Here is a 26,089-nt window from a genome sequence, read left to right as displayed (position 1 = left end):
TCAGTCCGTGATTGAGCTGGACAATGAACAAAAACCCAAAAGGCCAAAAACCTCTTTCAGGCCTTAAACGGCACTTTCAGCTGGAAACTTTTCACAGATGTGGTGAATTCTAAGCTGATGACATCATCAAATGTTTACAATAGTTTTTATTTTCTGGCACTATCTTGGCATGAATTAAGTTGTAGTGAACAGATCAGACCTGTCAGCATCACCTGATTGTGCCTTAATCAAAAACATGAAACAAACCATGAGCATCCATAGACGTTTAATATCGTGATTTACAGACGGAGGATAGGAAGCCTATTTATCAGCTGGACCCATGGACTCAGCCCACACATCATTTTGTCATTTACGAGTCTAAATACAGACACAGCTGAGCTGAGGAATGCTTTTACTGCAGTTACAGGTCAGAGAGAGTGAAAACCAAAAGAAGCAAACTGGTGTTTATGACTCTACATCAAGCATCTGTAGAAGAAGAGCAGCCCTGTGTTTGTTTGTCCGTTTGTTTCACTCTGTGAGCATTTCTCTAAATATTGTCTTCGTGTGTAAACTTTGCTCGTGTGTTTATGTTTAATAGTATCAGTATTAATAGTGAGACAGCGGTTGGTCACAGAGCCAATAAAACCTCAGCAGCTCTGGGAAAAGAGAGGCAGAGAGAGAAGCTGGTCTGTCACCATGAGCATATCAAGATCAACATGTTTGTGACATGTCAAGACTTTGATCAATTTGTTTGTGTTCTTGTCTTTTTTCTCCTGCAACAGTTTGGAAAACAATCACCATTTTGAGGGAGGTCCGTGTGTGTGTTTGTTAATGTGACCTTCCAGTTATATTAGCAGCCAAAGGTCCAGATGTTGCTCATAAGTGGCCGTTCTACCAAACACTGCAAGTTGCATTGTGGGTAATTGTTGCTTTGGGAAAAGACACAATGGGATTTCATCATTTAATAAGTGATCTGCTAATTAAACTGAGGCTTGATGTAATAAAGGTTGAATGTATTGCAAATAAAAAATAACTAACTTTAACTCATTCGAATTAGGTTTCTGTAAATATAATAACATTATACCGTAAAAGGTCAGTGAACGGAGCAGGAGGTTCTGGAGAACTTCCTGCATCCTGTCAGTCCAAACCAAAGTCAAGTAAATAAGTGATAGAATGAAGAAAAACTCAAGTTTTAGCCAATCAAAGCACTTTATTGCACTGTATAGTGTGACGGGAGCCGACAGCAGGCTCTTATAAAAGTGTCATTTCTTCTTTTATCGTGTACAAAACGAGTCACACACACTTTACCGTACAAAATCAACACTATGTACATCCACTATACACACTCACCCACACACACCATCCAGACTTGTCCTCTGGGTTTGTGATGGGCTCCTTCTTATCCACACACACACACACACACACACGCACACGCACACACACGACTGCTACCAACAAACCCAAACAAGCGCTAAAGCAACTTCTGATATGCATCAAGATGTTTTTTTTCTTCTGGTTAAAAGACAAACAATGACTGAAGCAAAGAACAACGTGATAACGCAATGAGATCATTTATCCATGAGGATTTAAACCAATGTTGATGAATTATATCATTTCTCTCTAACCTGCAGCATCAGCGATAAACTAACTCTGACGATACCTCCCATAGTTCACAGAGCATCTGCTCTGTGGATAAACTGATTTACGTTAAAACTTTTTTAATATATTTCTTTATACTTATGTTAAATCTTTCTTTGACTTAGTGCACATAAGGTGGTAGCTGCTGTACCGAGGCCCAGAGGAGGTTCTTCACTGAGGACAGACAATGCTCAGCCAAACCCAACAAACAGCCAGAGCAGCTCCCCATCACCATGGCAACCTGTGACCAAGTCCGAGCTGGAAGGTGATGGACAGTAAACTGCTAAACGTGCTTTGTTTCTGCTTTTCTCTTGCCGCCTCTGTCGTCCAACCAGTGAGGTTGTATTACTCATTCGGAGTTGGACTTTCTTCTTGTTAGTTGCTGTTGTGATACATATACAGCTGTATGCAGGCCGTGTGTGAGAGGAAGCGTCTGACCTTAAATCCTACAGTGAAGAACGTCCTTTTGGTCATTATTGCTACAATTGGAGCTTTTCTGTAAACAGCCTCCAGATGTTGTAAAGTTTGCATCTGGACCCAGAGCGTGAGGCAGGAGCCCAAGCGGACGTCTGTCCCATAAACTCCTTTTAAATATGATAATTATCTGTCTTTATCTTTTACATTAACACAGTGCACTCTGCTTGTTGAGCTGCTTTGGATGTTTCACAGGTGTTCATTGTCATTTTAGAGTAAAACTGACAGATGAGGAACAAACCCTGTTAAAAACAAGCTGTGTGGTTTTAATTCATTTACATCTTTACTGACAAATATTGCACCTTGTCATGTTGCATTATGGGTAAAACAAGGTTCAACGGGATTCTCAGATGAGAACTTAGTGACAACTGAACTACAGGTAGAGACTCTAAACTGTAAACAAATGTAGAATACACCAGCTCAGTGTCACTGACCCATATTCAACCACATGGGCTTCACCTTTCAACTGTTAAAGGGGTCAAAGGTCAAAAGAATTCAGCTGTTTTTGATCTTCAACGTCCCAGAACTAAGCCAGATTTAGAAAACGGTTCATCACACAGGAAACAAACACGAATATGTGATTCTTCAGCTGGAAACAGGTTCCAGCATCACTGATCTGAAATCAGATCAGAACGTTAAAACACCCTCGTCATGCAGAAAGACGCACGCACGCGCACGCGCACACGCACGCACGCACACACACACACACACACACACACACACACACACACACACACACACACACACACACACACACACACACACACACACACACACACACACACACACACACACACACACACACACAGGGGAGCTGCATATCGGGGCTACTACACCTCATGTGTTTTAGGTACCTCTCCATATAGATTATTATGTCTATGTACAGTATTTATATTTTTACAGACGTCTGGCTTCCCCGGCTCTGACTGACGTAACACCACGGAGTCTCTACTGGACCAGTACAACATGAGGACACACACAGTCTGCAGTGAACTTTGACCTCTTGTGACCTCTGAAGACTGGAGTCGTCGCCCCAAACACAGTGTTCCCCTAAGGCTTTCTACAGAGACGAGCTCCTGGTAAGGGTCACAAGATAGGGTGGGGGGTCAAAAATGGTCAACCAACCGACCAGTCAACCAACCATTTAACCAGTCAACCAACCAACCAAGCAACCAACCAGTCAACCGGTGCAACAAAACTGTAAAGTAAGCGACAAGTTAAGACCACATTGTACGCAGGTTCAAAAATACAGTACATCTTGGTTTTGGGAAATAAATGAACAACAACGGCGATATGAATGGCATCCAAACACTCTCTCTCTTTCTCGCCCCCCCCACACACACACACTCTCAGGCTACATGTTGTAGGCCACGTAGATGGGGTCCAGCTGGTCTTGGAGAAACCCATCGCGGAGGTGCATGCGCTGCTTCTCGCCGCGGGAGTTGATGGGGATGACGCCGATGTCCGTCACCACCACCACGCCCACAATCAGGTAGTGCTCCTCCAGCACCGCCTTGGTCACCATGGGAACCAGGTCCAGGGCTTCCTGCTCGGAGCCCTCCAGTTCTACCACCACCACCAGCAGGTTGGTCCAAGGGAAGACAGCACTGAAAGGACAGACCAATAGTTTTAGCTCCTTTAAACCTTTTAGGCCACTAGGAGGCAAAATATCCAGAATGTTGGGAACGAGGAGCTGAAACAGCTGGTTCTGATTCCTCCTTACAATGAAGCCATGACCCCAGAGGTTCACATGTGTCTGATACAGTGATGAATGAGCTGATGTTGGATGAGGGGCGAGCGTTGACCTACCACTCCATGATGCTCTTGTGTGCACGGATGACAGATGTCTCGATGTCGATTGGATGGTACCTCATTCCCCGCAGCTCCATGGCCTCCTCCAGAGATCCCACCACGAACAGAGCGTCGTGTCTCTCTGTTCGTTTTCACAGAATGCATGAGAACAGCCCTGATGTGACGAAAAAGCCGGACAGGAGACTTCACCCACCTCCGTTGGCGTCAGTGAGCTCGGTGCGGCGGAGGAAGCCCAGGTAGCCGGTTCTGGCCCAGACCGTCTGAGTGTCGCCAAAGCTGAGTCTGGAGCTGAAGTGGTCGGACTGGAGGACCTCCTCTCCGTAGCCGCTGTAGTAGCCGCTGCCGTTGTGGGCGCTGTGCACCCAGATCTGCAGGACGTCAGAGGTGTGAGTCACGGAGGCCTGAGCCTCGACCCGGATCAAGGACGAGACATGGAACAAGTCCAAACCTCTCCGAGGTGCGAGTCTCCCAGCGGCCCCTTTGTCTCTGGGTTGGCGATGATGATTCGAACTCCGGGCAGAATCTAAAATGCATACATACAGTAAGTAAAAGCGGTCTCCATGGCAACGGCTTCTCTCTCACCCCTGGTTTCTGCAGCTGTTTACATTTAACAGTTACGCTTAAAAGTGTGGCTTCACAGCTTCTTCCTGTTTGTTGTTGAACACAACGAAGCAGATGATCACACCCCCACGCGACTTTATCCCACCGTCAACACAGAGGAAGGAGCTGCTCGTGTGGATTCCTCCCACATTCGGTGGACACGGCATCTCCGTGCGTCAGCGTGGAGGAAGCAGAGGAGCGAGCGTCATTAGATCCAAGAAAAGCTCTGTCACTTCACTCCACGTGAAGCCTGGCCAGACGAGGTTCCCTGAACCAGCGGCTCACCAGGGCCCCCCTCCTCTACCCGTACCTCCTCCTCTACCCGTACCTCCTCCTCTACCCGTACCTCCTAATCTAGCTATACCTCCTCATCTACCTGCACCTCCTCCTTTACCTGTACCTCATCCTCTACCCGCACCGCCTCCTCCTCCCCCCATATATCCTAATCTAGCTGTACCTTCTCTACCCTCACCTCCTCCTCTACCTGTACCACCTCCTCTACTCACACCCCCTGCTCTACCTCTACCTCCTCCACTACCCGTATATCCTAATATAGCCGTACCTCCTCCTCTACCCATATCTCCTGCTCTACCAATACCTCCTCCTTTAACCTGTACCTCCTGCTATACCCGTATATCCTAATCTACCTGTACCTCCTCTTCTACCCATACCTCCTCCTCTACATGTACCTCCTCTTCAGCCCATCTGGGCTATAACATCCTTTTTGAAGGGTTCCAGTCAGTGGATTCCTTCCAACGCTGTGGCCTCGTATCATATTCTCTATCTGCTCAGGACCGGTTGTGTGTGCGCGAGTCTGATCAAACCAGCCGCTCGTTGTGTCCCAGCTCTGCTGCTTTGCATGTAGATGCTGTGCGGAGCCGTCTGTCCTCGCGCTGACCTCACTGATGGAGCTCGCTCAGTTGCTAAGAGATCTGTAATGAAGCTGCAGTGAGTGCTGCTTAGAGACCAGATGAGTGCGGAGGAATTCACTCCTGGATTAAAGCAGCAGGTTTAGTCCACACTGCAGCAGAGCTGCAGGTTTCCTGATGCACACCTGCATCTATGCATTTCATGACTCTTTGTCCCAGACTAGAATGAAGTTTATCTTTGCAGCCAGACCCAGTAGATTTTATCTGAAAATGTTTGCAGTTGTCTGTTATCTTATCTTGCGTCCTCTTCGTCACCTTCAATACTTTTTACTGAACATGAAGACACCTTGGTTCTAGCTTAAATAACTGCAGTGACTTGTTACTTCCTCCTGCATCTTTCTGCAGCGATGGGAGGTCAGTGCTGAGCGGCCTGCACCGTTTAAATCCAAGTGTTTGAGAGCAGCATCTGATAAGCGACATGTGATCCTCTCCACCCACACGTCCACAGACAGATGGATGATTCAGGCCCTCGGTCCTCACGGATTCAAACCTGCTGTCTGCCTTGACTCACTGAATGTGGGAGGACATGCAGCGGAAGCAGAAATAGTCCTGGAATCTTCTGTCAATCCGCTGCTTTTCTCATAGCGCTGAATAGTTCGCTTCTGAGTGATTCCCGCTGGAGGACTCGTTTACACAGAACAATGAAACTCTGATTTGAAATGGAGGCTTTGATCTGATTAACACTGCTGAACTGAACATGTGGGGTTAATGTGAGCTCTGTTAAGGTCTGACCCAGAACAACTCACCTTGCCAGACTCCATCAGGGGCAGACTATGAGGAGAACCCCGCTCCACCAACCGAACCCTGAAACACAGGCAGAAGACATCAGAGCTGAGCAGTGACAGCACACAGACTGAAGGGACGGACCGTCTCACCTATCGTGACGCAGAGCTCTCATGTCCACGTAAACAGTCGTGGGGTCTGGTCCTGAGGTGCCCTGCAGCAAAGCACAGCACATGGTGAGCTGGGCCCCGAAGCCTGGGTCTGGGAGGGGAGCTTTATGAGGTGAAGCTTACCTGCAGGCAGATGGCCAGGTTGACCCTGCAGCCGAAGGCCGTGCTCACCGACCGTGGGTGGAGGCCGAGGTCTTTGAAGAGTTTGGAGAAAGAGTGTGTGAGCGACATCCTAGGCCTCTCCTCCGCCACCACCACACAGGCCCGAACCCGGGACAGGTCCAGCCCTCGAGCCTGAACCACACACACACACACACACACACACACACACACACACACACACACACACACACACACACACACACACAATTAGTTGTTGTTGTTTTTTGTTTGAGACGACAGACGATCATTGAAATCAGCTGTGCAGCCTCCTCTGGGCCAATCAGTCAGATGCTGCCCGAGGCCGAGCAGACGAGCTGACTGAGTTTATTAGGGGAATGGAGTTGGTTCCAGAGGTGGAGGCGTATTTCAGGCTCGGCAGCAGTCACTCAATGTGCGTTGTCAGAGGTGAAATCAAGTACGTGAAGTTTAGTCACAGCTGAAGGTCAGTGAGTTAATGTCAATTAAATAAATTAAAGTATGACATGCTGCTACAAACATTAAGGTTCTAGTTCAGGTTTTTTTTTACAATCACTGTACAACCTGAGCTCTGACAAGCGTATAATTAGTTTAGAGCAACGCCACAAACTCGGCGTCCCACCAACCTTCAGCGCCTCGGTCTGCAGGCCGAGGCCTTTGGTGCAGAGCTCCATGACGCTGTAGGAGCAGAAGGTGTCGCGGACCCTCATCTGGCTGACGGCAAGCAGCCACAGCGCCGGGTTGGACTCCAGCTCCACTGGAGGAATAAGGATGGACTGGTGGCCGGAGTACACACTGCAGACGACACAGCAGACAAATGGGCTTAACAGGATGGTTAATGTGATCAGATGCAATAAAACCAAGGTCCTTCTCAGGGAGATCCACTATCCTGGGAGCCAGACACAGGCCCGTATTTTAGAACTACTGTATCAGGGCAGGTGAGACTTATTGTTGCGTTAAAGTCACAGAGGGAGACAAGAGAGCCTCATACCGGAGGTGATTTGCAGCCTGTTGTATTTAGAAGACATTCAGCCGACGCCAAGATCAGGATTTACGAGCAGACAACTTAAAAGTAACCAGACCTGAGATTTGGACCCAGGATTTAAAGATGGACAAACTCTGAGTGAATGTCTGGTCCTGGTATTTAAGGAAACCATACGACCTCCTTACATTAATCACAACGTGAGCGTAACAGAGACTCACTGCTCTGGCACACCAGATGTAAACATTTGTTCCTGGTGTGAACGACAGCGAAACAAACTAAAACATCAAATTTGAACAGATGAGCATCTCCTTTTAAATCCACAGACGTTGATCACTCCGGCTGCACCAACCTGCACAGACACCAGAGGACGAAGCCAAGGCCGCAGTACGGATCCAGACAGATTGCTACTTCTCTGGACGGGTACAACTCACACTGCAGCTTCACCGACCGGCAAAAGGCTCCAACTGCATTATGGGACATCTGGAGACAGGGGACGAGAGAGAAAGAGGGAGAGACAACAACGCAGAGACAAACACGCGACAGAGCACAAAGACTTAGGTTAAACAACAACACACGTCTCAGCTAGTGATGAGGATCAACTCAGAGCTCACTTGGACTCCGGCCAGCATCCCAGTGGTCGACACACTGAAGTCCAGATAGGCCAGACCGTCAGGGTTGGTGGGCTTGTAGAGCGCCGGAGGCTTCTTCTTTGGCAGGTCATCTGCAGTACACACACACACACACACACACACACACACACACACACACACACACACACACACACACACACACACAGAGGTTTTATTACACCCCAGCACAGCCCGTTCAGCTACATGTACATCCATGTGGCCTCACGCTGAACCCACAAGGCAGGAGATGAACCTGAACCAAAGAAAACCCCAAACTCTTCTCCTTTTATGTCCTGGGAGAATAATGTACACGCCGCTTCTCCTGCTTCCTGCTTCCTGAATGTTACTGGGCTTGTAACAACTCTCTACCTGAGGACAGAAGTATTAGAGGAGCTACAGTACCAGTGTCCAGGACCGGAGGCCAGTTCCTGATGTCCACGGTGGCTGTGGCCTCCTTGGAGCGCAGCAGCTTACAGATAACGGCGGTGGTCATCACACAGGCTGAGTGGCTGACCTGTGGACACAGGACAGATGGAGGTCAGAGGTCAACCAATCCACCTGCTCCACGCAAACACTGACAGAACACGAGGTCTAGTCTGATAAACATCTAATCTCTGACCTCGACAATCATCTTGACTGTGGGCAGGGTGGTGGAGATGTTCTGCGGGTGAGGCGGCCGCACTGTGATGGGAACGCAGCCGGCGTACAGGCAGCCGTAGAAGGCAGCGATCAGATCAATACCTGCAGACAGGTCAGAGACGGACAGGAGGTTCAGGGGAGTCTTGGCCACTGCTGGGCTGAGTTCAGCTTTTAGCGGCCTCACCTGGTGGATAGACCAGAGCCACGTGGTCTCCTTCCTGCAGGCCGCCTCTCTCCATCAGCAGAGCAGCCACTCGCTCTGCGCGCTTATGGAGCTGCAGACAGGTGAGGGAGCTGGACACCGCCCCCTAGTGGAGGGAGGTCAAAGGGGCAGCTCACACCACTGCTCCTTCTAAAAGGTATTTATGACTAAGAGCAGTTTTCTTTCCTACCCGGGAGCTGAGAAGCGTGTATAGAACGTGGTCCGGTGTGGTCTGAGCTCTCCACTGCAGAACCTCAGACAAGAACAGGAACTGGAAACATACACGACAGTTATTATCAACTATCAAGTCCTGTCGGTGTTTGATCTACGAAGACCGAGGATGCAGAAATCTGCTCAACTCTAAACAAACTCCTGTGGGAGCAGATACAAACTTGTGTTACATCAGACCAAAATAAATCTTCTAACAAAATTCTTTATACCTGAGGAGCTTGAAAAACTAATAGCTGTTATGACCTTATCTCTGTCTTACCTGGTCGTTGTCGTCGGTTTGCCCTAGGTCTCTGCCGCTGGCCTGAGCGATTCTCTTCCCCGACACCAGATTCCCCACCATCACAGAGGCAGGTCCGATCTCTGGCTGCTTCTGCCGGGGTTTGGGCAGGTTGGTGACGCACGTGTGGGGGCACATGAGGACGTTGCAGGGGTGCAGCCCCCCCTCCAGGTACAGCTGCTTGATCTCTGACAGGTGGATCCCACCCAGAGGCGTTTTAGGCAGCGTGTTGGCAGGAACCAGAGCCAGACAGAACACGCCCACCCCGTGGATGCTGTCTATGGCCTGGGAGGGAGGAGGGGGCACATTAACTACTGAGTACTGTAACACAGACAACTCGCTGCTACTGGACTCGGTGACAGGAGGAGTTGAGCTACCTGCAGGACGCGGCTCATCCACTGGAAGCTGTCCTCCTCTGTGGAGTCAGGTCTCTGCTCAGCCACAACCACAATCCTTTCATCTCTCAGCACCGTCACAGAGAACACAGCTATCCTGCAGGGACAGAGGGGAGAAAGGACTCACGGTAATACCTGATGGGCATCTGATCAGTTATTGGGCCTTTGAGCCCTGGGTTTGATCTATGCTGCTCTACCAACCTATTCACTGCTGCAACCAGTGTTGTGCCAAACTTAAATCTGATTTAAAAAAGAACACGAGCGTGAGCAACAGCCTGAAGAGAGAGCGAGCTTCAAATATCTGACTCACGCTGTGATTCCTTTAGATCCCCAGGTTTCTGAGCGCAACAAGAATCTTAAACAGCTTTGACAAATTAGACTCAATGACTGAGCAGAAAATGGTGAATGTCTGCTGGAGGCTGGTTGGCTTTAAGATGGAGGCTCCACTGTACCTCTGCAGTGAGACACAGGGAGGGCTTAAAGATGCCAACACAAAGAGCAATGTTGGGTTTAAGTATAAAAGCCAACAGCTGAGAGAAAACCGCTGCCTTAATGGGTGAAAGCTCTAGAGGAATCAGGCCCATGGGAATCTGCCTCAACCGACTGGGCTTCAGCATCTCGTTGTAAAGCGATTGTGTGCTGTTTAACTTGTAAAAGCAGCAACTTAAGATTTCAGCCTGTCAGATGATTAATGTCCTCCTGGTTAATCTAATGTCCTTTAAATGGATTATGTCCAGATGGCTGCTCATTCATCACCGGTTCAGCTGCTGTCTCACCTGCCCCTGTAGACGAACTTCATGGGCTCAACCGCCAGAGCCGTGGCGACGATGTCGTCGGCGTTGTGCCTGCGCCCGCTCACCATGATGAGGCCGTCCATCTTGCCGGTGATGAAGACAAGGCCGCCAGGGCCGATGAAGCCCAGCAGGCCGGTCCGCACAAAGGCGTACTCGCTGATCAGCCCTCCGCTGGAGCTCACCGGGTAGACCTGCAAACACACGTGGGTTCAGCCATGGTCACCATGGCAACAAGTCAGAACTGAGGCTGAGACTGAGTCAGGGGTGAAATCAAGCATCTGTATTTTTAACCTGCTGGTCCTTCACACATACTGTAGGGTTTTAATTCTAGTATATGAGGCCACAGTTCACCAGCGGACAAACAGGACAAACTTAAGACAAAGAAAATTAATCGGGGCGTTAGCTGAACAGATTTTATTCTCACTTAATTTTAACAGTTTTCTGAACCAGTGGTTGAACAAGTGGAGACATTTTTATTGGAACATTTCTCTGCTCACCTCAAACGTGTTCTTGGTCATGCCGGTGAGGCCGTAGTAGGAGGTGCCGGTAGCGATGGAGCAGACACACAGCTCCCCGATCTCGTCTGTCTGACAAAGCTGAGGGACGCCTTCAGGCTTCACCACGCACACCAGGCCTGGACAAAGCAGAGGAGGCAGACACTATTTTAAGACGGCAATTTTTCACACGGGGAGAAGCCATGGTGCGACTGTAATGCACAGTAACTGTAACACCCAGATGTCACAGACCCAGAGAATCAGAACCATCGTCAAACAACGATGATCTTAAATCTCAGTTTCAGTATTTTCTTTCTCTGGTTATGTTGCAGCTGTATTGACTGTGATAAACACTGGGTGGGCTTTCACTGTACGTGGCCACATCCACCACTGTAACGTCACCGTTACTGGTAATTAGCTGAAGTGACACCAGCTCTTTAAATAATAAAGACAAACTGAAAACTGGAGAGGAAATGAAGTGACTGTAATGGTTAATGTTTCCCCTGGAGGAGCGAAGTTGGTCAGGAGGCTCTAATGGTCTAATGAGGTGTGTGCATGCACCCAGAGGCACAGACTGACTGTGTGCTGTACCTCCTGGGGTGACGGTGCCCACGTCCTGCACGGTGAGCACGGACAGACGCTCCTCGGTGTCCACCCTCACCACCCCGTAGCTCAGGCCCTGCATGGAGAGCACGCCTCGCCCCGGAGGCTGGCTGCTGTCCTCCACGGGCCTGGACACAGCAGGAAGCATGCGCGGTCAACACACCCACATTGTTAGCATAGGTTTAAATCATCTGCATATGTAAATGCTGGGAGCCGTCACCTCCTGATGGCCACGGTCAGCGCCTCAGGTGAGCTGGCACAGGGGCAGATCACCTCAGCTCGGAGCCCTTTGGTCTGAAAGACGTTGAGGAAGGCGTCGCAGGAGGAGATGGACCCTGACACATGAGCAGAGGAGGAGGATAATGAAAAAGGAGTGTTGCTAGTTCTGCTTCATCATCACACAGTTAGAGCTGGAACCCTTTGAACAGACAGAGTTAAGAGTTGGATGCTACAACGTGTGAGAGTGTGTTTGCCAAACAGTCTCACACATCGCACTGTAAAATGAGAAAACACCAAACACAACTGTTGTCGAAACCATTCATGTTTTATCTTCAACGTCCCTGGAGCTGTTTAAAAAGCTGTTTTCCTTCATTTAGGCCCAAACCAAAGCTTCAAATCTTGCCAAATCTTCATTTATCACATTACCTGTAAGTAACAATTGTTATGTGATCGTACTGTGACGCCTGGAAACACGCCAGGCTCCGCTCACCATGTGGTTTATATACAGTCTATATATATATATATATATGCGGACAGATGGAAGGACGGACAGCAGTCAGTCAGTGTGGAGGCTGATGCTGTGACGTGATACTACGGCACACGTGAGACGTTCAAGCCCAGTGATTGTTTTTCTCACTTGGAGAAGTGTGAACGCCGCGTTCAACGCGCGGCTCTCTCATATCAGCACTTTTAGCTTGTTATGGAAAAGCTGTTAGTGAATTGTTGCTTATGAGCAACGTCTCCGTCTGCCAGCTGCTGCTAGTTTAGGGCTCAGGTCCTAAAAGGAAAAGCAGCACCAGCGTGAGCCGTGATGCAAACAAATAATGAGAACAACTATCCACAGTATGACATCATAGATTCCAGCTCCTGCTCTATTCCTGTAAGTGTCCCAGTTTCCCCACTTCCCCAGAGACTCCGTCCAGTCTCGTCTCTAAGCTCCCTGTTAGAGCTGAGCTGTGGCAGCTGAATGTGACCTTACAAGGGTTTGATCCGTCGGCCACCAGCAGCATCCGCAGAGAGCTCAGGTTGATGTCCTTCTGGTCTTTGTGAGCCACCAGTGCCCAGTGCATGTCTCTGGACTTCACACAGGCCACCTTGGCTGCAGAGACACAGACAGCAGCACTTAGTCTCCTCCACTGACACGCGACTGGAAGGCCGAGTGACAGGAGCAGCATGTCCCACCTTTGTACTGACAGACTTTCTGGATCCATGACAGAGGGTTGACCTTCATCAGCGAGTACGGGACGCTGATCACGTGCATCATGTTCATCACACTCTGCAAACAAGCAAACAAAACAACTTTACTAATTCACAGGGATGTGTGTGTCCCTGTGTCCCTGTGTGTGTATGTGTGTGTGTGTGTGTGTGTGTGTGTGTGTGTGTGTGTGTGTGGAGATTGGGGTCGTGACCGCTGGTGGGCGGGTCTTACCGTCAGGATGCCGTGCCACAGGCCGACGTCCTTCTTAAAGTCCAGAACGTTTACTATGGTCTCGGCTGCAGGTAGAGCGACAGAGGATTAACATGTGACCTTTGACCTGTGAGTTGTCTGCATTTGTGTGTGCCTACCCTCGGTGTAGCTGCAGGACTGGGTGAGGGCCTGGCAGTGGGTGAGCAGGGCGATCCTGGTGACGGTGACTCCCAGCACGCTGCCGTCCTTACAGGACTTATACTAAAACACAGCACAGACAGATGCTGTAACACTTGTAAGACTGGATCCTACGTTACGAGACCCCAGGAACAGGCTGCTCACCTCTATGTAAGCAGTGTCATTGTTTGCATCCTTGATGTGAGGGAACCAGTCTCTGGGAGGTTTGGAAAGGTGCTTCGACTCGGTTACAAACCACAGCAGCTTGGGCCAACCTAAAGGAAGAAAGGAGGAGGAGAGATGGATGGTATTTAAAGGATGTAAACAGAGTCAATCAACAGAACGGAAGAAGCATTCTGCCCATCCAGCACCAAAACCCACCCCCACAGGGAGCCTCTGACCTACGCTCTGACCCTCACCTTTGAACTGTGGGATCTCTCCTGTTGCGCTCTTGGGCAGACCCTTGTGGCAGGCGTCGCTGGTCAGCGCCACGGTCACGCCACAGCTGCCCAGCAGGAATCCGATCTGCTGACTGCCGGCGTCCTGTTTAGAAAGTCAACAGATCAAGATCACATTTTAGAGGTTTTGGTGAGATTGTGGATATATCCACCAAGGACCCAGTGACGTTCCATTTAATAATTCATGCCTGAACATCAAATGGTAACAGTTGAGTCATTAAACCTTCCTGTGATCTTAACACAAGAGGTTACTAATCACTGAGGTTCATTATGAGAACAGGACTGGCGGCTGCTGCCTCGTTTCTCCAGCAACTAAAGGTCACAGCCGTGTCTTGATTCTGTACCTTGCGGCTTAAGGGAACCTCGATGGGAACGGGGACCACCTCAGCCAGGAGGCAGCTGTAGAAGGCCACCATGAAGGCCACTGGATCGTTGTTGGGAAACACCAGCGCCACCTAAGGAAGCGAGGACACATTAGCTCTAGATGAGCAGAGCTGCACCGACATGACATCAACAGCTCAATCAAATGATGATCTAAAACAAAGACCCGCTCGAGGCTTTGACGGCTGCAGCCACCGACACTCACCCGGTCCCCCGGTCGCACCATGGGCTCCTGCTTGCTTCCCAGCTTGTGGAGGATGTTGTAGGCGAGCTTGATGCTGCGGGACCACAGCTTCCCTGAAAGAAAACAGGATAGAAATGTTCACATGATTCTGATCTAAGGAAACACAAGTGATGACATCATGAAGGCAAATGAACAGCTGCTCACCGTATGTGAGCACGTAGAGAGGCTTCCCTGCCGTGTCCAGGCTGGTGAGGCAGGGGGCTTTGGGGGAGATGGTTCCCCAGCGTTGGAGCGCAGCCTCCAGTGACGGCGGCCAGTTGGTGACCACCCCCAACGCCTCGCCGCGCACCGGCATCATCTCTGCGCCCTCCGGCCGAGGCTGATTGGGGTCCGGCTGCTGGACTGGAGACAGGACCAGACACGGCTCATGAACCTTCACTGCTGATAATATGGCTCATGAAAACACAGCATGGAAACGTTTAACCACAGTCACAGTGGGAGGCAGATGTAATCACACTCAACACGCTGATGAATTAATTAGGCAGCTCTGGGGCTGATCGACGCTTCCGCTCCCGGTCCGACCGCACTAAAACAAGTCAGCCTGAACCATAACAACCTTTAAAAGGCCTTTAATCAGAAGGTAACAGGGATTTGACTGGATTCAACACTACACCTCAGATTTTCTGTGGAAATACTAGTTCATACTGATAAGAAGATGAGGATGAACAACGCCTGTCTAGACATTAAGAGAAAAAGATAAAGCAACCAGATGGTGAACGATCTCTGGGCTCCAGATTTCTCCAACACAAGACTATAAACCGTGACGTGTTGCAGCTAAGTCGTGACATAACATGCGTCAAACACAGTTCCTCACCCTCTAGAAGCTCATCAAAGTCATCGACGAAGAACTCTCTTAGCGGAGGCCTGCGAGGCTGCTTCAGAGTGTTCACGAGCTGCTGGATCTTAGCCGACACGCGGCTGCTGACTGGGACGCCTGGAACACACACACACACACACACACACACACACACACACACACACACACACACACACACACACACACACACACACACACACACACACACACACACGGTGGAGCTTTATTAGCCAATCAAACGCTTTGCCTTTAATTCAGTGTTGCATTAATTAATAGGACGTCAGAGGGCAGAACTTGGCTCGTGATCAGAGGTTCAGCTGTTTCACGTCCCAGCTTTGACTAAAACCTCGGCACATGAATCATGACTTTGTCGCGCGGAGCCACAGATTGTAGCGGCTCTGAGCTGCTCTCACTCCACTAACTGCGATTCTGTCAGCTTCCCTTCAAAAGTAAAGGCTAAAACACTCCCGTCTGTTCGTCCAGGGGTGTGACATCAACATGCGGTGGAACCAGTCCGTTCTCTGAGGCCGTGGTCCAGTTTGAGCAGTGGCTGATTAAAGAGCTTCTATTTCTACTCTGGCTCCGTCTGGGAGCAGGTGAAGGTGTAACTCACCGTCGCCCGTCTCCATTCGCTCCGCGTTGCCGTACTTCTGCGTGTTCCTGGCTATGGTTCCCATGTTGGCCATGTGGTGCCGCTCGGTGTGGGAGTGGGACGAGTCCGACGAGTAGCCCGTCACGTCCGGAGGAGCCGAGTGGTTCTCTGAAGGAACAAACAGGTCATGTCTTGGCTGCCCTGATGTTCAACGGCCTGATTTACTGTCACACACGCTCTGATGCTTATTTTATGACATAAGGCGTCAGTGTCAGATCTGACTCTGACATGACCTACCGTCTGACTCCAGCGGTGGAGGCCACAGCATGTCAGAGCCAAACTCACAGGACCTCCGTAGAGATCCTCCGTTCTCTGCTACGCTCAGAGCTCCCTTTCTCTTCAGAGACAAGTGTCCGATACCTGGAGGCAAAAAACACGGCGGTTACAGGCACACGAGCAGCAGACGTCCAGCCGCAGTCTGAGGCTGAGGGGTTAACCCTTTAAAGTAAAATACAGAGGTGGTGTAAATGAACTGCATCATATTACAGTAGGTATGAATGAATAGACATGGATGCAGCCGCCTCTGGAGTCTCTCCTACCGTGGTGGGACTGCGTCAGGTGGCTCTGCTGGTGGAGCGACTGGCCCAGGTGTGTGTGCGCCAGGTGTGTGTGCGCCAGGTGTGAGATGTGTGCGTGCGCTAGCGAGTCGGCCAGGCGCCCGGCGTTGCCGCTGCCGCCGCTCTGCGTGGACGAGGACGAGGAGGAGGTGGAGCCCAGGTGGATGGGGCCTAACTGGGAGGGACGACTCATCCAGTGCTCCATGGCCGACATGTCGTCACCTGGCCCCGCCTCCTCGTCTGAGCCCGACGACGAGTCTGAGCACAGGGGGGACAGGCCTAGTGAGAGTCAGTAGCCACCATTACTCATCAATCTGCACAGTGACATCAGCACATCAACACATGTCTGGATCTACAGAGTCATCATCTGATCTGAGAGATCAACGGTCGATGAGGCGAGAACAGACGGAAGTTCTTCATCTCAGCAGAAGAAGAAGAAGAGATTACGATGAGCAAAAACACGAATAATCAATTGTGATGGAGGCGACCCCAGTCCAATTAAAGCTACAGTCAAAAGGGACAAACTCCATTTAAGTTCAATTTAAATCTGGATGTCATCATTTGAAGGAACGTTTTGATCTTTTGCCCTTTCCTATTTCATCATTTTTTATGATTGTCAAGCGTCCAGTGAACTATGAAGGCCAGACCCTCGTTTCTCACTCTGCACCAGAGCAACAGGTCTGAAGCTTTTCACCTATCGTTCGTGAGTCAGTCTGAACGGCTCCAGGCACACGAGGGAGGAACCAGAGACAGAAAGACTTCTTCAAACAAGAGGTCAAAGGTCATAGGACACTATAATAATTGTAGAATGAGAACCTGCACACGTTCACTAAGTGTTGACAGAATGAGTCAAGTTCATTTAAAATCTGCCCCAAAGGTTAAAAAGCCAATTACTGGAGGATAAACTTGTTACATTTCCTTCATTAAAATTCAATCAGCACCAAAATTATACCATCAAATCTGATTATGTTCAATGCACTCAGCTCATATTTGAGGTAAAGGTCAGGCTCGCTCTCCCGTTTCAGCCAATTTCCTGTGGTTCCATGAGCACAAAGCTTTTCAGAGACAGAGCTGCTGACGTTTGTTTTTACTGTAACTCTGTCGCTGAGTAGAATTTTGCTAAAAGTGCGTTTATTTCTCACAGTGTGAGACGCAGAGACGTGTAGAACAGAATCTGTAAGGGCAGAGGCAGCATCAGACGAGTCAGAGCCACACAAACGCGATCAGACTCTGCTAATTCGATGAACAAAACAAAATCTGCTGCTGAACAAAGTCCAGGACCGTGGCTCTTCTCAGCCTCAGACCTGTGTTTGTGTGTGTGTGTGTGTGTCGTCACCTGGAGGCGTGTACGCGTCCATGGAGGTCTGCACCACCAGCGAGCGCCGTTTGGACGGCATGGGCACGGCCACCTTCCTCTCCACGTGTCGCGCCAGCACGGCCTGCACCGCCTCCGTGTGGACATCTGCACAGACAGACTGAGGCTCAGCTCACAGTCTCAGCGTGTGAAAGCTGCGACGCGCGGACCCGGTACCTGAACGGTAGCGCTCGTCTCTGGTGCCGGACGTTCTCCGTCGGTGGAAACGCGCAGCAGACGGAGGTCCTAGAGGCGCCCGGTGAGACATGGGCCCCTCCATACCTAGAGCCGAGCAAGCGGGCAGACACACAGATATAAACACACATACAGGTATAAAGACAAACGCACACAACGCGTTTGACAAAAGCAAGAGATTCGTTGCAGAAAAAAATAAAAGAAGGAAAAAGAAACATGGAGATGAATTGATTCAGCAGAAAAATATCAGCATTTTTCTGATTTTGGAAAACAAAAATTAAGAATAAAAACAAAATGATAATAAGTTGTAGCCGTCCTGTCCCTCAGACTAAAGCTACGTCCCTGTGATCACTGTGTTCCAGAGGAGAAGCCCAAGCTGAGCTCCAGGGAGTCTGACCTACATCCACTGGAGCCTGAATCAATAGGCCACACAACAGTATTTGTCATGGTACCAGATCGATATCTAAGCTGAGGGAGGCGATCAGGGAAGGTCAGAGGTCGCTAAATTACCTCCAGCATGAGGAACATATGCCCTGATCAGCTTGGACCTCTTCTTCTCATAACCCTTCTGAGTGATGTCCCCTGCAAACAGACAGAGACACAGAGAGTGAGCAGCCGGCTGAGCAGCGGCTGCGTGACATCATGTTATCAAAGATGTTTAATGATCCATCGCTCCAAGAAGGGACGGGCTGGAGGCAGATACACCCTCAGTCTGCTCCTGATCTGTCTAGACTGTGGAAGACGAAAACGTGAAAGCAATTTCAAAAACACAAAACGAAGAAAAGATGCAGTGAAATGATAAAAATTAAAAATAATGAGAAACCGTGTTTCGCAGACTCATCCCAAAGATCTGGAAAACCAAGCAGACTCCCCAGACGGAACCAACGGTTCTGACACCAAGAACCAACCACAGCCAGGAGCCAGATAACCAGAGAACCAGAGGAATTAGAGCCAGGAACCAGAGAACCAGAGGAATCAGTCAGGAACCAGACAACCAGAGTCAGGAACCAGAACCAGAAACCAGAGGACCAGATCAGAAACCAGAGACAAGAACCAGAACCAGAACCCAGAGGCCCAGAGTAACCCGAATCAGGAACCAGAGTCCAGAACCAGAGCCAGGAACCAAAGTCAGGAATCAAAGTCATGACCAGAATCAGGAACCAGAGCCAGGAACCAGAATCTGGTCAGGTCAGACAACGATGACGCACATGTGACACACAAACATGATGAGATAAAAGTCAGGACAGCAGCAGAAGACGAGGTTCAAGCCTTCATCTCCAGGCTTCTGTTCCTTAGGTTCAGGTCCGACTACAGTAGATTTAAAGCTGACGGTGGGTTCAGGACCCTTTCCTTTCAGTGCAGGATGTGATGTTCAAAACAGGAAAGTCCTCAAACCTCTTTTAGGAGATTCAGCTCCTTTAAACAACCTCTAGCTTTAGAAACTGGCTCCAAACTAACAGACTTTTCATCAACTCAGTCACAGAAAGAAAAAAACTTGATGACTCATGAAACCTTCTATTTCTGTGGAAAAACATCCACACGTCAGTACTATCCGAAGCCCCGCCCACTCCAACACCTGTCAATCACAGCCCCCAGGGCTGAGCTAATGCCTCCTTGTTTGTCCCCATTAAACGCAGTGAAACCGGCTGCCACCGGTTCTCTAATCGCTTAGTCTGATGTGATGACCAGTGAAGTGTTTAACTCTGATGACAGGGAGCACAGTCAGTCCAATGGGAGATGGGGCTATAACCAGCGGGAGGTGGGAGGACGCAACCTCATCTTGCTTATTGTGAATCAGCAGATTCAAACTCGGAACGGGAGCAAATCCAGTTTCCTGGAAATGCAGCAAATCAGAGGAGAGGAGAATCAACGGAATCAGTTTCAACAGCAAGAGATTCTGTTACGATTCATTATCCGCAGCCACAGTCTGCTGCAGAGAAGCAGGAGGAGCAAACAGCTGATGGTGGTTCCACACCAGTCAAACTGGACGAGGACGTTAGACAGAAGAACCGGCAGCAGGGGAGCAGCGCAGACGGGTTCTATGGCGCCGTGCAGCTGCTCTGTAGGTGAAGAACAGCAGGAGGCAAAGCTGATGTAAGAACGGTGTCAGACGGACGCTTCGGAAGCTTCCTGGTTCTGGTGAATCTACAAACAACAGCAAGAAACAGTGCGGCTGAGAGCAGAACATCTGGGTCCGATCTGCGTGGCTCAGCTGTGAGCAAGGCCTTCTCTCCTCCTGCTCACACACACGCACACGCACACGCACACACACACACACACACACACACACACACACACACACACACACACACACACACACACACACACACACACACACACACAGAGTCCACGGGGAGACGCCATCTTCCACACACAGCGCAGCAGAGCAGGGAGGGAGTTGCCTAGCAACAGTTCTCCTGGAGAAGGCCCGAGACGGCCATCTTGGATTTGGATGTGAGAAGTGGGCTAATGATACCTGGCAGGGCGAGCGACGCTCCCTCTCCTCTCGGCTTTAATGGCACACAGCTGAGGATCGATGTTGTTTTGCTGCTGAGAAACTCTGGAATCTCACTTTGGCAGGTTCTCCTCAAACTGTGCTGGTGCTGTAGTAAATGGATCAGAGGCAGCGACCAAAGTCTGGTCCCAACCACAAACAACTTGAAATTCTTTGTGTGATGACAAAGCAAAGCCGAGGTTCTGTCTGTATGAACACAATCTGCCTGATTCGTTTCTGTTTCTGAAATTAAAACATGATCAAAGCTACTTTGTTCATTTTGTCCAAAAACATTCAGTCGACAAAAACAAACTGCAATAGAAGGATCATGATAATCAAGTGGAAGCGTCGATGGACAGACAGTGCAGTGGATCTGATCCTCCTGCACCACTCAGGTGTTACCTACATTTCCCACAATGCCTTGCACACCTCATCTTTGTGGATCTCTGTTTGTATCACATCAACTTCAGTGACGACTGATATTAAACATCAGTGGTTCACATCTCAGATCTCGCCGAGATGCTTTTAGAGCTGACAGACAGCGCTCAGCGTGTCGCTAACGGCGACAGTCAATCTGAGCAAAGCCTGTGGAAACAGCCTCTGGCCACAGCCTGACTCACTGTACATCAGTGAAACTGAATGTTCTGTTTCCACACGGTTAAACTGGTGCCGTGATACGACAGCATGCTTCAGGTTTAATGAGTTGCCCGTCACCTCCTGCATGAACACGCTGCTTCCACACATTGTCCCCTCTGCTGCGACACACGTCCAGTTTGTGTCTAATGTTTCCTCTTTTCCAACATCCTGCTTTTATTTGATCTCTTTCTTATCACATCATCACAAGCAGCGAGCCACCCACAGTGTCGCCATGGCAACCGCATCCACGCACACACAGATACACTGACACAGGCTGGACGGAGTGTGCGTCACGCCCTGGGACCTTGGGCGGTCACGCTCACACACAGAAGAACCAGGGGCCACACACACACACACACACACACACACACACACACACACACACATGGACAGAGACACACAAACACATACACACACAGGGACACAGGGACACACACATCCCTGTACTCTCATGGAAGTACCCTAACCCTAACCATCACAACTAAAGGCAGACGTCTAACATTTGCTCTAACCCGAACCAAAGCTCAATTCTAACCTCAGCCCTAAAATCTTCCATCTTGACCCTCAAACAGACCTTCAAAGAAGTGAGTCCAAAATGTCCTCCTCAAAATGTCTGCACAAGTGGCCCATTTGTTAGAAAGAGAGAAAAGATCTTTGGTCCCCAAAACGCACACACACACACACACACGCACACACACACACGCACACGCACACACACACACACACACACACACACACACACACACACATACACACACACAACACACACAGCTTTTAGACGAAGCTGCACACACACACACACACACACACACACACACACACACACACACACAGAGCAGAGGGTCACAAAACCTGAACACATCGTGTCCATCATTCCTTCATCTGCTTTTCCAGTGGCTTTACTAAGAATCATTTTCATTATCTGCTTCATTTCTCCATTAATAAGAACTTGACGCAGTAATGACCCAACTAATGGACTACAAACTGTCAGAGAGACAAAGATCCTCGTCGCAGTTTCTCAACAACTCAGCGAGACGACCTGCAGATGAGAAACTCTGTGGTTAACTGGTTAACAACATGGATGAAGCTAAAAGACGCTGAGCTGCGGAGCCGTGTTCATCAGCAGGCAGCTGATGGAGCTGAAGGCCGTTCATCACTTCACGAGCCCTGATGCAAACGCAGCCTGCAGCTGCTCAAATGGAAACGTCAAACACAGCTTCATCTGTTTGATCCTCTTTTCTCTGACTCCACCGGAGCTTCCACTCACTAAACGGCACCGACTCCTCACCGTTGTTATAATTAGACTCCGTCCTCAGTGGAGCGTCTAATTCATTGGTGGCTCCTCTCTTCTACTTTGATCTGGGTAAAGAGTCAAAGCCTCGCGCTCAGAGACGTCTTCATGTCAACGTCTAATTCAAGACGTCACAGTTGGACTTTCACGTGTTCATCCCCGTTTTTCCAGCTTCTGTTTTCTAGTCGTATCAGAAAGAGGGCTCCACATCAGCAGCCTGGACTGTTTTCATGTCTCTGGCTCAGTTCTGCCAGGTTTGAAGGAGCCAAAGCAACAGAAGGAGGCAAAGCTCCTCCTCAGGCTCCTTCACAGGCCCAGTCCAGTTAAACCCAGACCGTTGGCTTCAGTCCCGTGTTCGTCACGTCCTCCTCATTATCATTGCTTCAGGTAAACGTTAAACCATCATCAACATCAGATTCAGCCCAGTTCACTGAAGTCATTGTGTATGAAACTCCTTCGAGTTCGTGCCTCAGAATGTACAGTGAAGCCCGTCAGCGGTTTGACTTCCTCAGTTTCTGGCCCATCACACACTGAACGGTTGCTCCTCAGATCCCGAACGCCAGCGATGCACTAAAGCAGCAGATCCGGATTCTATCCGAGTCCGATGCCTCGGAGCGTCTGCGTCACTCATGAAGCTCCAGGACCGGGGCGTCACAGCGTCAGGTCTTTAATCATAGCTTATTCACAGACGCGCAGAGCAAGGATGCGCTGACCTGAAACGCTGGGCTTCAGGCCACAGATGCTCGTTTTGTCAGACGCACGGAGGATCCAGAGCTAAACGGGACAGAACGCTCCACGCCGGCCGAACGACGGAGCTCAGCGTCTCCTGACGCGACGGAGTCACACCTGAGCAGCACTTGCTTGAGTAAATGTGCATGTGTGGACAGATCCACAGCGACAGAAGCTCCAGGAGACTCCAAACGCACCCACAGTGAGCTTACTTTGAGGACGGTGGGATATTTCAGCATCAGAACCCTGAACGCGTGCGTCCCGTTTCTCAGCTGTGTCACCTGAGGAACAGCAGCTTCAGCAGGTCAGAGCACCGTGACGTAGTGGCTTCTGTCTGTTCATCTAATAAACAGGAGGTCCAGGGTTCACGTTACACAAGACAAGACAACAAACCTTCACACTCAGCTCGTCCACTTCCTGTGTTCAATCTAACCTGGATCTGTGAGAATCTTCTTAACTCCCTAAAAGTCCAGTTTCCAGGAATCACATCCAGCTTGACTGGACTATGATGCATGCAGCAGCCCATGGTTTGCCTGAGGAGAATCAGAATCATCGCTCACAGGTCTGAACCGGGCCACTTCGGGCCTCGGACCGCTTGTTGGATCAGTGTCAGGCTTCAAGTTGCTGTCACACAAACACACACCTGCCTGACGCTCGGATGTGACGTTCCCACGTCCCCCTGCTGTTTCCATCATCAATCACATCTGCCAGCAGCAGGTTCTGCTCTGATAAACATTTGTGGCTGGATCAGGATCCAACAGGCTGCAGCTGGCACCTCAGCGTGTGTGTGTGTGTGTGTGTGTGTGTGTGTGTGTGTGTGTGTGTGTGTGTGTGTGTGTGTGTGTACATTAAAGGAGGCTGGTCAGAGGGAAGCGGGACAGTCTGCAGGTTCGACTGCTGCGGATTCCTGACAGTCTGGACACGCAAACCGTTTTCTTATGCTAAATTATTCACGCTCTGTCCCAGAATTCAGCGCATCTCATCCTGCATCATCTGTGACATCAGTCGCTGCAGCTTTTGAAGCTCTGACTACAAAACCCACAACCTTCGGGCGCACGACGCCTCCTTCTCCACTGCAAAGCGAAGCAGCGGCAGCAGCGGGCTGCGTCGGCCTCACACCTGCAGCACAATGAGCGGACGCGTCGAGCAACAAGGTGGCTCCCATCCAGCGAGCACAGAGGAGGCCTTGAGCAGCCGGGATGAATAAAACATGCCGGCCCGTTATATAAGGCAGAGGAGCCCCGCTCGGCTCCACCTCGGCCCAACTACAGGGTGGATGCTGTGCTGGAGACCACCGGACTCTGTTGGCTCAATGTGTGCATGGAAAGAGGGGAGGCGGGAGGTGGGGGAGGGGGGCGGCGTTCCCAAGCCTCCTCATCCTCAGCTGCTCTGCAGGCCCAACAACACAGAGGAAGGAGGCTCCGGAGCCAGAACTGGGCCCGCTGCGCGCGCACGTCCGTCACGCGGCGGCGCAGCGCGCGCTCACACACAGTCGCACGCGCATACATACAGGTAGGCTCGGGTGACTGTGTCAACATCTCAAGGTCAAACAACCGCTTGGTTTTCGGACCCAAACAGGCCAACCGGGCCGCTCGGGTCAGTTCCGTCCATAAACAGTACAACCGCGGAGACAAAGAGCAGCGCCCCCTCCCGCTGCGGGCTCCCGCTCTGCCCCCATCCTCTCCCGGCTCCACTGAGCCGCCCAGGCCGGTCCCTGCCTGACAAACATCTGGATGGGAGGAGCGGGAGGAGGAGGAGGAGGAGGAGGAGGGAGGGGGCCCGCAGGAATGAACGGCTAGATTCCGTTAGTAGTGTGGACGACGACGACGATGATGATGATGATGAAATAACGGGGTAAAGGAGGAAGAGCGGGTGGGGGGGTGGGGTTGTAGCGCGCATTAAGCCCCTTTTCGTGCGTTTCTTACCCTCTGACAGCTCCAGCTCCAGCTCCGCCAGCCGGGCTCGGATCTCCAACGGTATCGGCGACGCCTCACGGTCCGCCATTCGGCTCGTCCCGTAGACAGCACCTCCTCGGTTCGGCTGCGCCTCCTCCGCCGCCGATGCTGCTGCTGCTGCTACTCCTGCTCTCGCGCTCCGAGCTTCTCGTCGGTGGAGGCGCGTAAAAATCTGTGCGAGGCGTCGAGGGAGAACAAAGAGGAGAAGTGTGGCTGCGGCTCTAACGGGGGCCCGCCATGGCGCCCGCCTCCTCGAATCGGTGAACACCCGGCTGCTCCTGCGACTCTCGACGCTGCCGTCGCGGTGGTTGTGGCGGCGATGATGATGATGATGATGAGGATCCGAGTCAGCGCTGTTTGCGGCTCCTTGCCGCTGGTGTCACGTGACTCCACGAAGGAAGGAGGCGCCGCCCATCACCGGCAGGGGGCGCAGCCGGACGCCACACCTGCGCCTGTTTATCACAGGAACGGCGAGAGGAAAGTGAGGCGTTCGCTTGAATCGCCAACGTGATAAAACATGCATAACTCTCATCTTTTTGTGAAGATCAACATTCTCCCACATACTAAACTAACGTTTTCTAGGCAGTTTGTGTTGCTCCTTCTGCACGTGGAGGCTAAAACGTCAACAGGCTGATGTGATTTAATATTAGAGGTCTGCAGCCTTTAATTAAGTGGCCGAGCATCGTTTCGCTCTTTTAATCTGCTCCATTAGTAATATTCATCTCATTCATTAGGCCCAACAATCACAGCACCCCAACAAAAACATGGGACGCACGTGCCACCTGCTGGTCACAACTCGGAACCGCAGCC

At 50.5% G+C, this 26,089-nt stretch overlaps 1 protein-coding gene and 1 long non-coding RNA gene across 4 annotated transcripts; one reads left to right on the top strand and one right to left on the bottom strand.

Annotated features, from left to right (window-relative positions):
• Positions 1–1,169: 1,169 nt before the first annotated feature.
• LOC114852884 (disco-interacting protein 2 homolog C-like) lies at positions 1,170–25,383 on the bottom strand. 3 transcript variants are annotated; one of them, XM_029145567.3, is made up of 37 exons: positions 25,250–25,383; positions 18,685–18,756; positions 18,157–18,261; positions 17,962–18,087; positions 16,608–16,904; positions 16,306–16,428; positions 16,030–16,176; positions 15,414–15,533; positions 14,744–14,941; positions 14,561–14,652; positions 14,319–14,429; positions 13,936–14,059; positions 13,682–13,791; positions 13,498–13,600; positions 13,361–13,425; positions 13,114–13,207; positions 12,911–13,030; positions 11,933–12,047; positions 11,701–11,840; positions 11,113–11,249; positions 10,598–10,806; positions 9,804–9,918; positions 9,409–9,711; positions 9,109–9,189; positions 8,901–9,024; positions 8,697–8,818; positions 8,480–8,591; positions 8,060–8,169; positions 7,798–7,928; positions 7,090–7,258; positions 6,449–6,619; positions 6,308–6,369; positions 6,179–6,236; positions 4,352–4,426; positions 4,097–4,271; positions 3,901–4,024; positions 1,170–3,698 (listed from the first exon to the last, which is right to left on the bottom strand). In XM_029145567.3, exons 1-37 carry the CDS (start codon positions 25,326–25,328, stop codon positions 3,446–3,448), a joined length of 4,872 nt encoding a protein of 1,623 aa, XP_029001400.1. In that variant the 5' UTR covers positions 25,329–25,383; the 3' UTR covers positions 1,170–3,445. The 3 variants fall into 3 exon arrangements, with proteins under 3 accessions (XP_029001400.1, XP_029001401.1, XP_029001402.1); XM_029145568.3 differs by having other exon boundaries at positions 16,608–16,883; XM_029145569.3 differs by lacking the exon at positions 18,685–18,756 and having other exon boundaries at positions 25,250–25,381.
• LOC121202149 (uncharacterized) lies at positions 6,783–11,576 on the top strand. The gene is made up of 3 exons (XR_005897522.2): positions 6,783–6,929; positions 9,436–9,949; positions 10,559–11,576. It is a non-coding gene; the product is annotated as an uncharacterized LOC121202149 (long non-coding RNA).
• Positions 25,384–26,089: the final 706 nt, after the last annotated feature.

This window comes from Betta splendens, chromosome 4, assembly GCF_900634795.4.
Source record: "Betta splendens chromosome 4, fBetSpl5.4, whole genome shotgun sequence".
Lineage (NCBI taxonomy): Eukaryota > Metazoa > Chordata > Actinopteri > Anabantiformes > Osphronemidae > Betta > Betta splendens.
This window is presented reverse-complemented; position numbering and strand designations above follow the sequence as displayed.

What these genes read in the sequence shown, in the direction of transcription:
- LOC114852884 (XM_029145567.3), bottom strand. Translation starts at nt 25,328, where the DNA reads ATGGCGGACCGTGAGGCGTCGCCGATACCGTTGGAGATCCGAGCCCGG. An exon ending in CCTGACGCAGTCCCACCACG is followed by an intron (nt 16,429 to 16,607) that starts GTAGGAGAGACT and finishes TTTTGCCTCCAG; the next exon opens with GTATCGGACACTTGTCTCTG. An exon ending in GGATGAGCCGCGTCCTGCAG is followed by an intron (nt 9,712 to 9,803) that starts GTAGCTCAACTC and finishes CCTCCCTCCCAG; the next exon opens with GCCATAGACAGCATCCACGG.